The 14,285-nt window shown below is 42.0% G+C and overlaps 1 protein-coding gene across 2 annotated transcripts in view; it reads right to left on the bottom strand.

Moving 5' to 3' along the window:
• The window catches only part of LOC147683421 (chromaffin granule amine transporter-like), a 343,654-nt gene that overhangs the window by 177,434 nt on the left and 151,935 nt on the right, over nt 1–14,285 (bottom strand). For both annotated transcript variants that reach the window (XM_086944840.1, XM_086944841.1), the window contains exon 4: nt 1,431–1,489. In XM_086944840.1, the coding sequence (XP_086800966.1) occupies nt 1,431–1,489 (59 nt within the window). The remainder of the gene's footprint in view (nt 1–1,430; nt 1,490–14,285) is intronic.

Genomic DNA, 14,285 nt, shown 5'->3' with positions numbered 1-14,285 from the left:
CATGAGGCACAGGGTCAAGGCTGATTTGCATATGTCTGGGTCTAAACTGGGGTGGCATGGTGAGCAAAAGAACAATGGATTTAACACAGATCTCTTGACGGGGGTGTATGATTTATTCAGCATTCTGCCCATCATTTGTTTGTGTAGCGATTTTACAATGACACTTTCTCTAAGGCAGATAAAGCTTGGATGCAGACTGCTCATCTTTCTCTTGTTTAGATAGTGACGCCCTATTTTTAGAAGGAGCTCTCTCTTGTACCTAACTGTGGGTTGTACGAGGTCTCGGCTACAGATAAATCTATCTGAGTACTGGCATGACCTATTTTTTTACACTGCATTACATATATTTAAAGTGGGCTTTGGCTCACCGTCTACCTCATGATCAGTAGCTATGTTGTCTACATCACTTCTCTGCACCTGATTCAATGACTATCTCCACTATTCCTCTGTCTGTCCAAATCAGGAGCTTTTCAGTCTGCAGTGTTCTGATTGGATGATGTATCCTTCCACTTCTGATGTCAGACTTTGCCTGCATGGGAGGGACTCTTTCAACCCTCCTTCTCCCCCACCCTTAATTCCCCATATCTGTGTCTTCCTTCTCCCCCCACACCCAGCATATTTTAGCTCCATGCTCCCCAGTTCCTTTTTACACCTGCAACTAAGTCAGCAGGTGGCAGTACTAAAATGTTTTCCAGACCATTCCAAAATGACCAACTGCACAGAGTCCATCCAAGGATGGCCACCACTGATGTGCACACATCTGCAATTGCCATGTTTGTAAGCATTTGGTAAAAATCTGAAAATGCATTTAAAGGTGGCTAGCTTTTAATGCATTTTGAAATGTTTTAGAACCCACTTCAAACGGCCCCTGCAGATGCATGTGTATTCGCAGTGGCAATATAAGCCAAAACAATGCTTTGACAAAGGCAGTAGGTTTCATGGCCAAAACCAGCTTTGCTAATACTTGTTTTACTTTCACTCTAATAAGGCAAAAGAAAAAAAAATGCTTTCTTCCGTGCAAGTGAAGAGAGTGTAACTACATTTTACAATATTTTCATACACATACTTCCTTTGGCACGTTCAGTTATGTCGTGGGATATTTTTGTCTCCAAGATGACGGACACCTTTTAGAAACACTTAGAAAGTTCAGCTGAAGTGCTTTTACGAATGTTGTTGCCCTCCCCAACTTCTTGAGAGAGAGTTTGTAACACAACTGTCACGGAGATAGAAAGCATTCAAACTGCAAGCAAAATCTATTGGCACAGGTATCTAAAACATTTCAGCATGTGCCAATGAAATTCCAACATTTTACCAAGTAATATTTCGTTTTGATTTCCACTGATGCCAGGCTGTGAGGTACTCTAACTCCATCATCATTGCCCATTTCTGGGAGCAGAGGAAGATAAATGATGAAGAATCAAGGTACTCACTGAGGGTGGACAGGAACATGATGACAAACCCAGCAAACATAGGAATGTGGTAACCTATCCTGGAAAAAAACAGAAAAAAGACATCTCAAAGCCGCTGTATAAGAGAAGACCATTTTTCATTTATGAGGTAAACCATTTAATAATTATGTAATGCTATAACTATAAATGAGTCTGCTAATTTCATGATCATGGAACTATTCATCATGGTATCCTCCTCTTTCATATTGTTCTCTTTGGTTCCCCAATTTAGCACAATATTACATTACATATCTAGAGATGTTTTCTCCCTTTGAACATTCTTGTAGTGTAGTTCCTAGTTTCCCACTAGGCCCTGCGCATTGGAATAACATAAACAGTAGTATCGACGTGGAACTGCGGATATTCCAGGCCTCCACTGACTATGCTAAACTTAATTGGGTTGTGTTACCAACTAGCTCAGAGGTCACTGGAAACTTTCTTCTCTGAATAGGAAGTGATCAGCTTCCTTGGCACAGACAAGAAGGGATTCAGTTTTCCAACAACCGTGCAACATGACAACTTTGCTCCTCAGATCAAGAGTCGATCCCTAGGGTCGTGTGAAACAATAGACATAGATTTCACTCAGTCAGTCTAGTGCAGTTTACTTTCACAATATGTAGAGAATAGAGAGACGGGCGTTTATCAATAAAGGGTTAACATTTATTGAACAGTCTTTCTTCTCATACAAGAGAAATGTATTGCCACAATTGCAATAACTGTTATTATAAAAAGTACGTACAGTAAGATAAGTATTGCGAAATAGAACTGTAAAAGCATTGATATGGTTTCTTAGCCATACAATGGTTTAAAAGTAATAAAACATATATACAGTCATATATACATTAGGCTAACATACTCAACTGGTGCTTCTAACTAAGCCTACCCCAGTGTGCCTGACCTAAGCCTAACACGTGAGAAGGGGAGTAAGTAAGTAGCTTAAGTTAAGTTGGTTTTGCCAAGGTTTGTTTCAAGAATTCTCTTCTAAGGGTTTAGTCAACACCATACCTCTGAATAGAATGATGGAGGATTGGTATCTCCTTCAGGGGTCTCTCTCGATATCCCAGTCACCTGCGAGGGTAAACCGGAAGCGCCGGGACTGGATTTCTCTGCACGAGAAATGCAGCGGCTTCTCTCAGCGCGTCGAGGAAGGAGGGGTGACAGCGTCCGCGGGCAGCTGGGCTGGATGTCTTCGCAGAGGACGGCTGCACGGCTCCTCAAGCGTACTGAACCACAGGTCGCGCTGTAGCGGCGATAATGGTAATCAGTAGCTTCACCACCACAGGATAGCAGGCTGCAGCGACAGAGTGCTAGTTGTTATCAACACGGGGTCATGCAGGCAGCTGGCATCAGCAACAGGTTCGCTCATTGCTTAAGGCAACATTGGTAATATTTATACCTGACAGGTGCCGGGTTTGACGCAAGTTTGCTGGACATAAGACGTCAATTAAAGATGTCACTAGGAAGTGACAGTTATCAGTTGCTCATTAGAGTTCCATTACTAATCAAAACATAGCAAGCGGGGATTTCCAGGTTTGCTAAGTTTTTATCTTGTTGAAGAACTCGGAGTGTTATCTAGGAATATCAGATAGTGACTGCTGCTCTGTCATTGCACTAATTGGTCGCAAAGGAAGTAGCAGAGAGTCATGCTGGAATGTGGCTCTGTTCGTGTGAGGCCAGAGATGACTTTACAGAAAATCGCACTTGAACGGTTATGCCAATATAGGGAATAAAGGGCCTTATAGCCGAATAGGGGCATAAGGTCACAGTATCGATCAGGAACCTAGATAAGCACGCAACACCCACTCCACGTATACATGTCCATCAAAATTACTAAAACTAAGCAATTAGATGTATGTGTAACATTGCCCACCCCAAAATACATAAATGCATTCGAAATAGGCGTACTTGCAATACATGGAATTTAGGTACTGTACGTTTTTTAAAGCATAGTAATCATTCAAAAGGTTATTGCATATAAAATCAATGAACGATTATGCAAAAAGAATTACACATGAAGTATCTCTGACAGAAGAAATGCGAGATAAATCATCACATAAAAATGCATTGTAATAACATGTGTGCTAGAGGCTGGTGTTATGTTGTTATGTCTCTAGATGTGTTTAGAAATAGAAGTGTGAAGCTTCTGTTCTCTAAGAATAGTTTTTACGTTAAGCAAAGAATTGTTCGTGCCAAAAAAAGGGTCAATATTAAAAAAATTTGTCCAATTCAAAGAAAATAGATTTCCAAAGCTCCTGGCAGTTTTTTGTTGATCAAAACTGAAGGCCGAATTCAGAGTTCATGGGAACGCTGTGTGTCGGAAAGCTCTTCAAAAGTTATTGTTTCTCTATGGGTGAGAACATCGTATCAGACAGGCTCGCAAAGAATTGGTCTACAAAATCAGGTGATAGTTCAACCAAATTAGATAGCGCTGTAACTTGGCAGGTGTGAGAATGATTGCTGTCATCGAAGGCAGGACCAGCAATGCTCACAGAACGTTGTACCTGGATGATGTTGCTTTTGTCACTCGCTCCACTGTTACCACTTGGCTGTAGTACAGGAGTCTCCACGAATGCCGTCATCAGGATTGGTAGCCGCTGGGGACAACAAAATGCGTGAGCCGTTATTGGACTTAGCAAAGTATTGACGTCCATTGGTACTGCTGATGGAAGTGAAAGACAGATGTCCAACACGCATTCCTTGCCGCAAAGCATACACCGTAGCACAGGTAAAATGCAATTTTGCCATATCGGTCTGAATGAAAGGAACCAGGTCATGTTTAGATCTCTCAGCCTGGCCAATCCGAGGACGTTAGTTATCCTGTCCCTGTAGCGCATTGCTAGGATTGTCTCTTCCATTCCCATGGGAGCTATGTCTGAGCCGAGGCTTGCCATAACGTAGCAGGATGGTCAAAAATAGAATCCCTGCGATGAGTCCCAAAAATAGTGGAATACCACCAAAGATGGAGTGCACAAAATTAGGAAAGATTCCCAAAATTGCCTGGAAGGGTGTTAGCAGTCCCGTAAAGACTGTCTTAAATATGCCTGGGATGCTTGTTGCACTAGACATGTTAAGGAGTTGGCTAAACATTTCTACGAAATGCACGGGGCAATTTGTTGATAAAAGGTCATGGACTTCAGTAGCCGTCCTTGCGACTAGAAGATCATACGTCTCTTTAGATGACGTTATAGGCACTGTTGTCTGTAAAAGTACAGATTTCATTTTGCTTAATGTATCAATTCGTATAGAATAGAGATTCAGACGAGGCCAGAGGGGAGTCACTATGTCTGGAGGCCCGCTCGGGAACAATGCTTGCATACAGCATTTGACCATGGACGTTACTTGTACTAGATAACTTAGTCCGGGCGCGAGGCCACAGCACCTGTGATCCGTTCTAAGAATGTAACTCCCGTTCGAAAGTTGCATAAAGAAGGGCTCTATCTGAGTTGCAGGTGTGACTAGCTGGTGGCATGAGAGGTTGTTTGAATTTCCATCACATGCTCCGTGTAAATTAATACCCTGACACAAAAGTATACCGCTTAGTGAGTGTTTACAGTTGTCACCACTAAGAAATACATTTTTGTCGCTGTCACTATAGCAAGAATGAGTGTATGGTAATTTCCATTCGGATTTAATATATCCCTTACCCAATTGCTCATACTGGCCAGCAGGTATGTACTCAAGGCATTTATGAAATCGGAAAGTTGTTATCGGAATTGTGATAATTCCGTGTATTATCCATTCAATGACAGGGCTCTCTGACATTGTCAATGGTAATCTCTCGAGTTTCTCGATGCTCAAGATTGTATAGTCTGCTCCTTTCTGTGCCAAACTGATCTGTTTATCAGTAAGGTTAAAAATGGAAAATAATGACGTTGTGTTTATCAAACGCCAAGGCACATAGCCTGAACGAAGATTTTGCAGCGTCCAGCCTAGTTCTATAATAGAGCGTAATTGAGACTGGCCATGTTGTAACATTAGCAAATCTCTGTCTATCACATCAAAGGCAGAGGATACAATATTGTCCTAAGAATATATTCTGGAAGACAGAGTCATTAACCCATTGTCTACCACAGAAAGTGATTTCTCCAAATTAATACGATCAATTTCTCGTATTTTTTCAGCAGTTTCAATTTGCTTTACTTTCCAAGCCTCGTTGTAAGAAGCATAGATGCTGGTCGCTATGAAACGCTTTTGACGCTGTTTGCGTGGTCCAAGAATGAAATCGCGCAAATCAGCACCATCTTTTAATAAAGACAAGTGTTGCTTAATTTCAGCCAGTGTGGATGTAGTTAGCCATTCTAGGCAGAGTTTCCCTACACTGTATGTGGTTATAATCCCTGGATGTTGTCTCTGGGAGTATCTAGGGTCTAATCTGGTCATTTTTAAACCCTGTGTTTTGTTCAGGAATCTATCTTGACAGCTATTTGTGTCTGTAGGCCAGATTAACCACTTATTCCAATCAGGATGTGTTCTGTTGAAATGTAAAATATGTGACACGTCTAACTCAATATCAGCTGTTGTATTTTCAGGTATTGGCTTTGGTATAGACGGTGTTTTCATTTCTTTGATCTTAGCTAGGCCAAGACAAGATGTTTGGTGTACAGTGTCATTTAAAAATAACATTTGTTCTGGTATCATGCAGGTTCTAAACAGTGCTTCTAAGCCTTGCACCTGCCAATCTTTTGTACCCCAAATTGTTTTCGTTTCAATATTATTTTTCCAATAATCAAAACCAAATGTCATCATTTTATCATAAAATGCTTCTGAATATATCAATTTTGAATTTGTCAGCATTGTTTTCATTCCTGTTTTATCTAACAGTTTATAATAAAACGTTTCTGCATTACTGGTGTTAAACCCTGAAAAATATTTGAATTTCTCAAAAAATGCTTTAGAACTGCTTTTAGGTGGTGTAGAACAATGTTCCCATTGATTATACATAAAAACATTTCTAGGCTGTGCAGATTTATGCAAGTAATGATCCCCATAGTGGGTGTAACAGAATAACTGCTCATAACTAGATGAACCTTGTAAATAATCATGATCTGTGAATCTAGCTGACATTACTAAATCAGACATCATGTCATTAATACTGTTAAAGTCCCAATCATCAGAGAATGTACTTGGTGTCACAAAGTCACTTAAGGAAACCTTTAGTTGATGAGGATACTTCAGGATTTCGACCGGACCATAGATCTCATAGTCTGTTTTCTCCCATACTACCCCACCAGGTATTGGAATTGCTGTGACATTTACTGTTGACAGTTCTCTTTTCTTCACGTGGGATGATCTGTGTGGTTTCAGGACTAGGTTGATGTTCTGACTTGCTGTGTCCATTGTAATATATTTTCCTTCAATGAATTTTCCCAAACACAGTACCATGATGAGCCAAAGCAGGAGGAAAAATACACCTAGACCGAACCAGAACTCTAGCCAAGGGGAAATAAGGTAGATTTCCTTCAGTTGATGAAAGAGTTCCGTTGCTTTTTCTTTAAAAGACTTTTTTGTTTCTGGCATCACTTCGGGGTCGTTAAAATCTTCAGAGAAGTTGTCAAAGTTGATGAAATAACCAGAGGCAGTTCTGTCAATTGATGGGATTGTTCTTTCAATCTTTCTCTCGGTAGCACTTTCTGATGCCACATCATTGTAGACTGGTGTTGTTTCCTGACGAACTGTTTCAATCTGTGTTTCAAGAGGCACGAGTTCCATGGCATTATTGCATAGTCCTTCATTGTGCACTGCAGGCTGATCGAATGTGATGAGTCTTTCAGTTTGAACCTCTTGGATTGTTGCAAGTTTGGGTATTCTGTTGTTTCTTGGGAGTCCACTGGGCCTACTGTTGATTATAGGCCACATGCTTGTGGTTTTACCAGATCGATGGACACGATTCTGTTCTCCTTTTTACCAGCAAGGGGCGGTAGCACAACTGATCTTGTTCCGGTGACTGCCAAGACAGGTACTGCTTTTCTGTAAGAAGGCCCAAATTCCTTCTTAACCGCGATCTTTTCTCTGACTAGATCCCCAATCTTTGGAATCCAGACAGGCCTTGCTGGGGCTGTTGCGGGTGGTGCCTCGTCAGTGGTACTTGGCTGTTGCTTTAACTTTATGTTGCTTAATGATTTTCTTGTTTCATTCAGTTCCTGTAAAACAGCCAAACGGTCTTTTACTTCAAACTGCGTTTTTTCTTCTTGTACCACTGACATCTGACTATCGAGGTCCTGAACGTTCATTCTAATTCCGAACAATAGTTCGTATGGGCTGAAACCTTTTAGAGAATTTCTTGGCATGTTGTTAAGACTAGTCTGGACACTTATTAAATGTTTGACCCACCCAGCGCCTGAACCTAATACCTTCGCTGTTATAGATTGCTTTATGTCCCGACTTTTTCTTTCTACCACACTTGTGCGACGGACAAGAATACCGCAACCCAATTCCCATGCTGGCCATGGCCCCCTTATAGGCTCGAGAGCTGAAAGCAGGACCCTGGTCAGAATGGAACGTGGTAATTGCGTATGTGCCGATATGGACTCGCTAATCTTTTATAACTGTTCTAGCGTCAGCCGAGCGCTGGAGGCCTCATTATTTAAGTGTATTTCGTCTTAAACTTTGTACACTGGGACGCGCTTCTCTTCTTTGATTGCGCAGATAGACCGCCTTATGCTGTCTAGAAGGGATCCTGAAACTACACTGGCCTGTTCATTACTGCGATCTCTGTTGCAGTCTTCACAATTTTGAGCAAAACATTGAATATCTATACTCATTCCTGGCCACCAGTACTCTGATTGCAATTCTTTCAGAGAGGCTTTGATTGTTTGGTGTTTCAGACCCAACCCCATGTGTGCTTCCAGTAGGAGGAAGCCCCTCCTGCTCCTGTTTGGAATTACTCTGTCCCCCACTCCAGGGATTCGAGCAAAAGGAACGGAGTTTGCATCGATTATGTATGCATAATTGAGTGGATAGTTTACGGGTAGTGCTGCACAGTCGCCTTTTACGGTCGTTCTTACTGCCAGCATGGTTTCCCCGTCTATGTACTTATCTGTACGCTTTTTTGTGGCTACGGAAGCCGGTTTAGTTGCTTCCGCTTTGGCTGTATTAGCCAATGAATTCCCTGCAACGTGAACGCCATCACGTTGAAGACTCTGTGCGTGAATCACGTGAGTCTTTTGTAGTTCTTTGTGTAAAAGAGCTACCTCGTTCCAGAGCTTTTTATGCTTTATTGTGGCACCTGTGTCATCTTTGTAGTCGTTTTCGATCCAACTCTGCAGTTTGTTATTGTAAGAATTGACGCAAAAATGAGAATCGCACACGATAAGTGTGGGGAATTCGCGTTCTACATTTTCGAGCGCCATCTTTAAAGATCTGATTTCAGTTCTTTGAACCGAACAGTACTTTACTGATTCGGTTTTTGTTATTTTCGGTCTGAATTTACCGCACAGCCAACGACCTTTAATGATCGCACATGCTGCATCGTAGGATTTTCTCTCTACGTTGAAATGCTGTACAAAGCTATCTGTATAGATTATACAGGCGTATTGTGGGAGAGGCAGGATTTCGATTGGCAGAGGATATTCTTCTTCATATTCTAAATCATTCAGTTCTTCGTATTGAGGGGCAAAATAGTATTTCACATCTTCCGCTCCTAGAGAATCTATACACTGTATCCATTTCGGATCCAATGACAGAGTAGGCAGGTTTACTGGGCTGAATAGCGCCTCGAAGGCGGATTCCGCTGTAAGGATATTAATCCGTTTGCCGTGTGCTAGTTCTCGTTCATTTGCTAATGCGATCTGCACTGCGTTCACAGTTCTTTCTGTGTGACTGAATGTTTTTTCTGCTTGTGTGTACAAGTGAGATTTAATTGAAATTGGTACCTTTTCTCCTTCATTAGAGGTTAGGTACGTGAATCCGCATCTTCCTGGGATGACTCGGATTACAAGATCACGTGTGTTGTCACGTGTGTCTAATTTTGTTTTTGCTAACATGTCTGTTTGCAGTGATCTCAAAATTTCAGTGTGTTTTTGAGTCCAATTGATTTGTTTTAAATCAGGTTTAATTAGTTCGTAGAGAGGTTTAACCCTCTCTGCGTAATTTATAATGTAAGTTCTTCCGAAATTCAGAAAACCTAGTATTGATTGTAAATTCTTCAGCGTTTTTGGAGCTTGGAGTACAGCGCACTTCTCTAAGAAGTTGTCCGCTAGGCTTTTCCCTTCACTTGATAATTCGTACCCTAAAAATAGTACTGTCAGATGGGCAATTCGGGACTTTTTAAAGTTGAATTTGTAACCCTCTGCTGCGAACCAAAGTATGATGGTGTTCACTCTTTTCAAGTGAGTATCCAAGTCGTCGTCTGTGAGATAAATATCATCTACGTAAGATAATGCTTCATCATCATAGATTTGTAGTAACTCTGTTACCCTAGCTGAGAATAGTCCTGGGCTGTTCTTGAACCCCTGTGGGAGTCGACAGAATTTTTTCTGCGACCCAAATGCGGAGAAAGCGGTCAAATATCTGCTTTCCGGTGCAATGTTTTGACAAAAGAAACCATTAGAAATGTCTAATGTCGTTTTATATTTTTTCCTAACTATATTATTCATTAGGGCTGCACTATGCGAGTTTTGTACTACAAAAGTTTTGCAACATGTATTAAGATGTCTGTAGTCCAAAACTAGACGATATGAATTGTCTGGCTTGGAGACAGGAAACAAAGGATTGTTCATTTGAGAGGTGCATGTTTCAATCACCCCCTGGTACTCAAGTTGATCTAAGATCTCCCTGACCTGTTTTTTAGCTTCTTGCTTTATGGGATACTGCCGTTGGGCAGTTGGTTCACTTTTTAGCTGGATTTTGTGAGGCGGTGAATCCTCATCCCATCCTACATGATTTTTATACAATGCAGGTGCCTGGGCTACTGCCCATTTCCTTGCATATGTATATTTTTTGTGAATCGGAATGTGATTCGAGAAGGCAGGCATAATCACTTCTTCGCCACGAGGGCACTCCCTGACAAACTCCGGGGGCCAATCTTTTTCAGCTAACAGAATATCATAGCCTTTTGAGAGCTTATCCCAAAACAGACCCTTAATTTTCCTAGTCTTATCACCCTCTATACGCAATGTTATTTCGTATATTTTATGGGGCTCGCTAAGTCTGGCGTCGGCAGTTTCAACCTGAATGTATTCATTCGTGTCCACTGTCTCCAGATGACTCATCAAGTTCTTGCGCGCTATACTGATTTCTGCTGCACTGTCCAACATTGTCAATGCCCACTCCCCGTTTTTCAACTGTGTCCTCAGTATTCTCGGCATGGTTGATTACTCTAATACTGGCTACCTTCTTTTTCTGAAATTGAGATTTCTTATTTTGAGCAGGTTCCTTGTCTTTGGACTTGGTGTGCTCTCCTGGGTCTGACCGTCCTCTTCTTTCCGAATTCTGTGGAGAAGATCGAGAGGGACGTGTATCAATACTTTGATATCTATCAGGTTTTTTTATATTATCCCTATTTCTAAGGTTATATCTTTTCTCAGAGGGCTCCCGTTGGGGAGACTGGCGTTCTCGAGTCGGAGTTCTTTCCCTCCGTCGAGGAGACCTTCCTCTGGACTGGAAAACTTTTTCCTTGGGAGTGGATTGTTTATTTCCATCCCAGCTCTTTTTAGGAGTGTTTAAATTATTTTTAATAAACAATTTTTCAGGATTTTCGAGCAGTTGGGGCTTAACTGGTTTTCCACCCAAGCTGTCTCTACCTAATTCTTCATAGCATTTTTCTATGATTTTTGCTAGCTCAACAGGATCTTTTATATCTGTTTCCTTCAACTTCTGGCGGATCGCCACAGATGCTGCTTCTCCCTTTACGTTGGCTAATAATATAGCCGTGACCTGCTTGAAGTCTTTCAGTAATTTCATACCTAGATTTAAAGCGGGCTCTGGACCGAATTCATTTTGAATCTGTTTTAGCACGTCTGGTATTACCGCCATAGACGGAACACCGTGTGTTTTTGTGTAAATGGAAGCAAAGACTGTACCCCAAGTGTCGCAGTCCTCCACGTGTGGTGGGATTCCCATAGGAAGGCAGATGGTCAAGATTCTGTGTTTCTCAATAGGGGTAGTATCAGGAAATACTGCCTCTATTTGAGTGATTTTCTGGGCTAACCAGAAAGGAATTTGTTCCCGTTTTACGGGTGTTTTACCAAGACATGACTGTATGTTCTGTGGTGTAATTTTATTTGTGTTCCCCTGATGAGGGGTCAGCTGGTGTGAATTAACAGCTGGCTGGACTGTTGCAGTCCGTATTACATATTGGACTAATTGCCTATGTATTTTTATTAATGTGTTTAGCTGTGCTAACAGCTCTTCTCTAGACATTCTTGCAATGTCAGGATGTGGTGTGTAGCTGGCTAGAACCGGCCACGTGGCTCCTGGTCTACCTAGTGGACCGAGCCTGGTAATGTGATCATTGTGTTTTAGGGCGCCATTAAACCAGAGCAGGTGCTCTTGAAATTTAAGTGGAATTTCAACCTCCTCGAAAGGGGCGTACTCATCCGGAGGTTCCTCTATTTTGTAATAGTGAAACTCTTGTGTTATAGCGTTTACCGCTGGAAAGTTTATCCATGAATAGAATACCTCTGTCTGCCGATACTCGTGAGCCTCTATCACGAAAATTACTGTACCACCTTGAGGTGGCAGTCCGTTATCTATAAGTTTTAAAGTTATAGATCTTCTTAACTGGACCGGGATGATAATAGCATCCGGGTCTGCTTGTTCGGGACCTTGCTGAGTCGCATCTACTGCGGCCCCAGAGGTTCCGTTTTCTGGCATTTTAAAAAATGCAGGTTTGCAGAGTAGGTCTCCAAGGAGACAAAGATTAGGTGCACAATATTTTGGAACACTGTATCCTTCAACGTTGAATAAACCAGAGCTTTACATAGGAATCTCTTCCTACTAAGGTCGGGCGGATTTTAACCTTTCACCCACTCCAGACGTCTATTGGAGTATTTACGGGAGAAAGGGGTGTGAAATATGCACGACTGAGTTACTCTACAAGTCTTACGTTAGTTTATCGCCTTACCAAACGTTAGGGCGCCATGTAGTGTAGTTCCTAGTTTCCCACTAGGCCCTGCGCATTGGAATAACATAAACAGTAGTATCGACGTGGAACTGCGGATATTCCAGGCCTCCACTGACTATGCTAAACTTAATTGGGTTGTGTTACCAACTAGCTCAGAGGTCACTGGAAACTTTCTTCTCTGAATAGGAAGTGATCAGCTTCCTTGGCACAGACAAGAAGGGATTCAGTTTTCCAACAACCGTGCAACATGACAACTTTGCTCCTCAGATTAAGAGTCGATCCCTAGGGTCGTGTGAAACAATAGACATAGATTTCACTCAGTCAGTCTAGTGCAGTTTACTTTCACAATATGTAGAGAATAGAGAGACGGGCGTTTATCAATAAAGGGTTAACATTTATTGAACAGTCTTTCTTCTCATACAAGAGAAATGTATTGCCACAATTGCAATAACTGTTATTATAAAAAGTACGTACAGTAAGATAAGTATTGCGAAATAGAACTGTAAAAGCATTGATATGGTTTCTTAGCCATACAATGGTTTAAAAGTAATAAAACATATATACAGTCATATATACATTAGGCTAACATACTCAACTGGTGCTTCTAACTAAGCCTTCCCCCAGTGTGCCTGACCTAAGCCTAACACGTGAGAAGGGGAGTAAGTAAGTAGCTTAAGTTAAGTTGGTTTTGCCAAGGTTTGTTTCAAGAATTCTCTTCTAAGGGTTTAGTCAACACCATACCTCTGAATAGAATGATGGAGGATTGGTATCTCCTTCAGGGGTCTCTCTCGATATCCCAGTCACCTGCCAGGGTAAACCGGAAGCGCCGGGACTGGATTTCTCTGCACGAGAAATGCAGCGGCTTCTCTCAGCGCGTCGAGGAAGGAGGGGTGACAGCGTCCGCGGGCAGCTGGGCTGGATGTCTTCGCAGAGGACGGCTGCACGGCTCCTCAAGCGTACTGAACCACAGTTCGCGCTGTAGCGGCGATAATGGTAATCAGTAGCTTCACCACCACAGGATAGCAGGCTGCAGCGACAGAGTGCTAGTTGTTACCAACACGGGGTCATGCAGGCAGCTGGCATCAGCAACAGGTTCGCTCATTGCTTAAGGCAACGTTGGTAATATTTATACCTGACAGGTGCCGGGTTTGACGCAAGTTTGCTGGACATAAGACGTCAATTAAAGATGTCACTAGGAAGTGACAGTTATCAGTTGCTCATTAGAGTTCCATTACTAATCAAAACATAGCAAGCGGGGATTTCCAGGTTTGCTAAGTTTTTATCTTGTTGAAGAACTCGGAGTGTTATCTAGGAATATCAGATAGTGACTGCTGCTCTGTCATTGCACTAATTGGTCGCAAAGGAAGTAGCAGAGAGTCATGCTGGAATGTGGCTCTGTTCGTGTGAGGCCAGAGATGACTTTACAGAAAATCGCACTTGAACGGTTATGCCAATATAGGGAATAAAGGGCTTTATAGCCGAATAGGGGCATAAGGTCACAGTATCGATCAGGAACCTAGATAAGCACGCAACATTCTTTAGGCTACACATCCTTATACAAGGGTTCAAGGGCGGCTTGAATTTTGCTTCTCGTACCAGACGTGATGATACCATAGGAGGACAACAGCTGGGGCACTCCAGGTTTACCATAGAAGAGTGGTGGCAAACTCTCACTAGAATTAGGATGCAAAACCTTTGCACCGACTCCACTGGGTTATAAGCATTGAGATGAATTTCTGACTTTTTAGGCAATTCTTGTCTTTCTAATTTTGATC

This window comes from Lissotriton vulgaris, chromosome 11 (assembly GCF_964263255.1).
Source record: "Lissotriton vulgaris chromosome 11, aLisVul1.2, whole genome shotgun sequence".
NCBI lineage: Eukaryota > Metazoa > Chordata > Amphibia > Caudata > Salamandridae > Lissotriton > Lissotriton vulgaris.
This window is presented reverse-complemented; position numbering and strand designations above follow the sequence as displayed.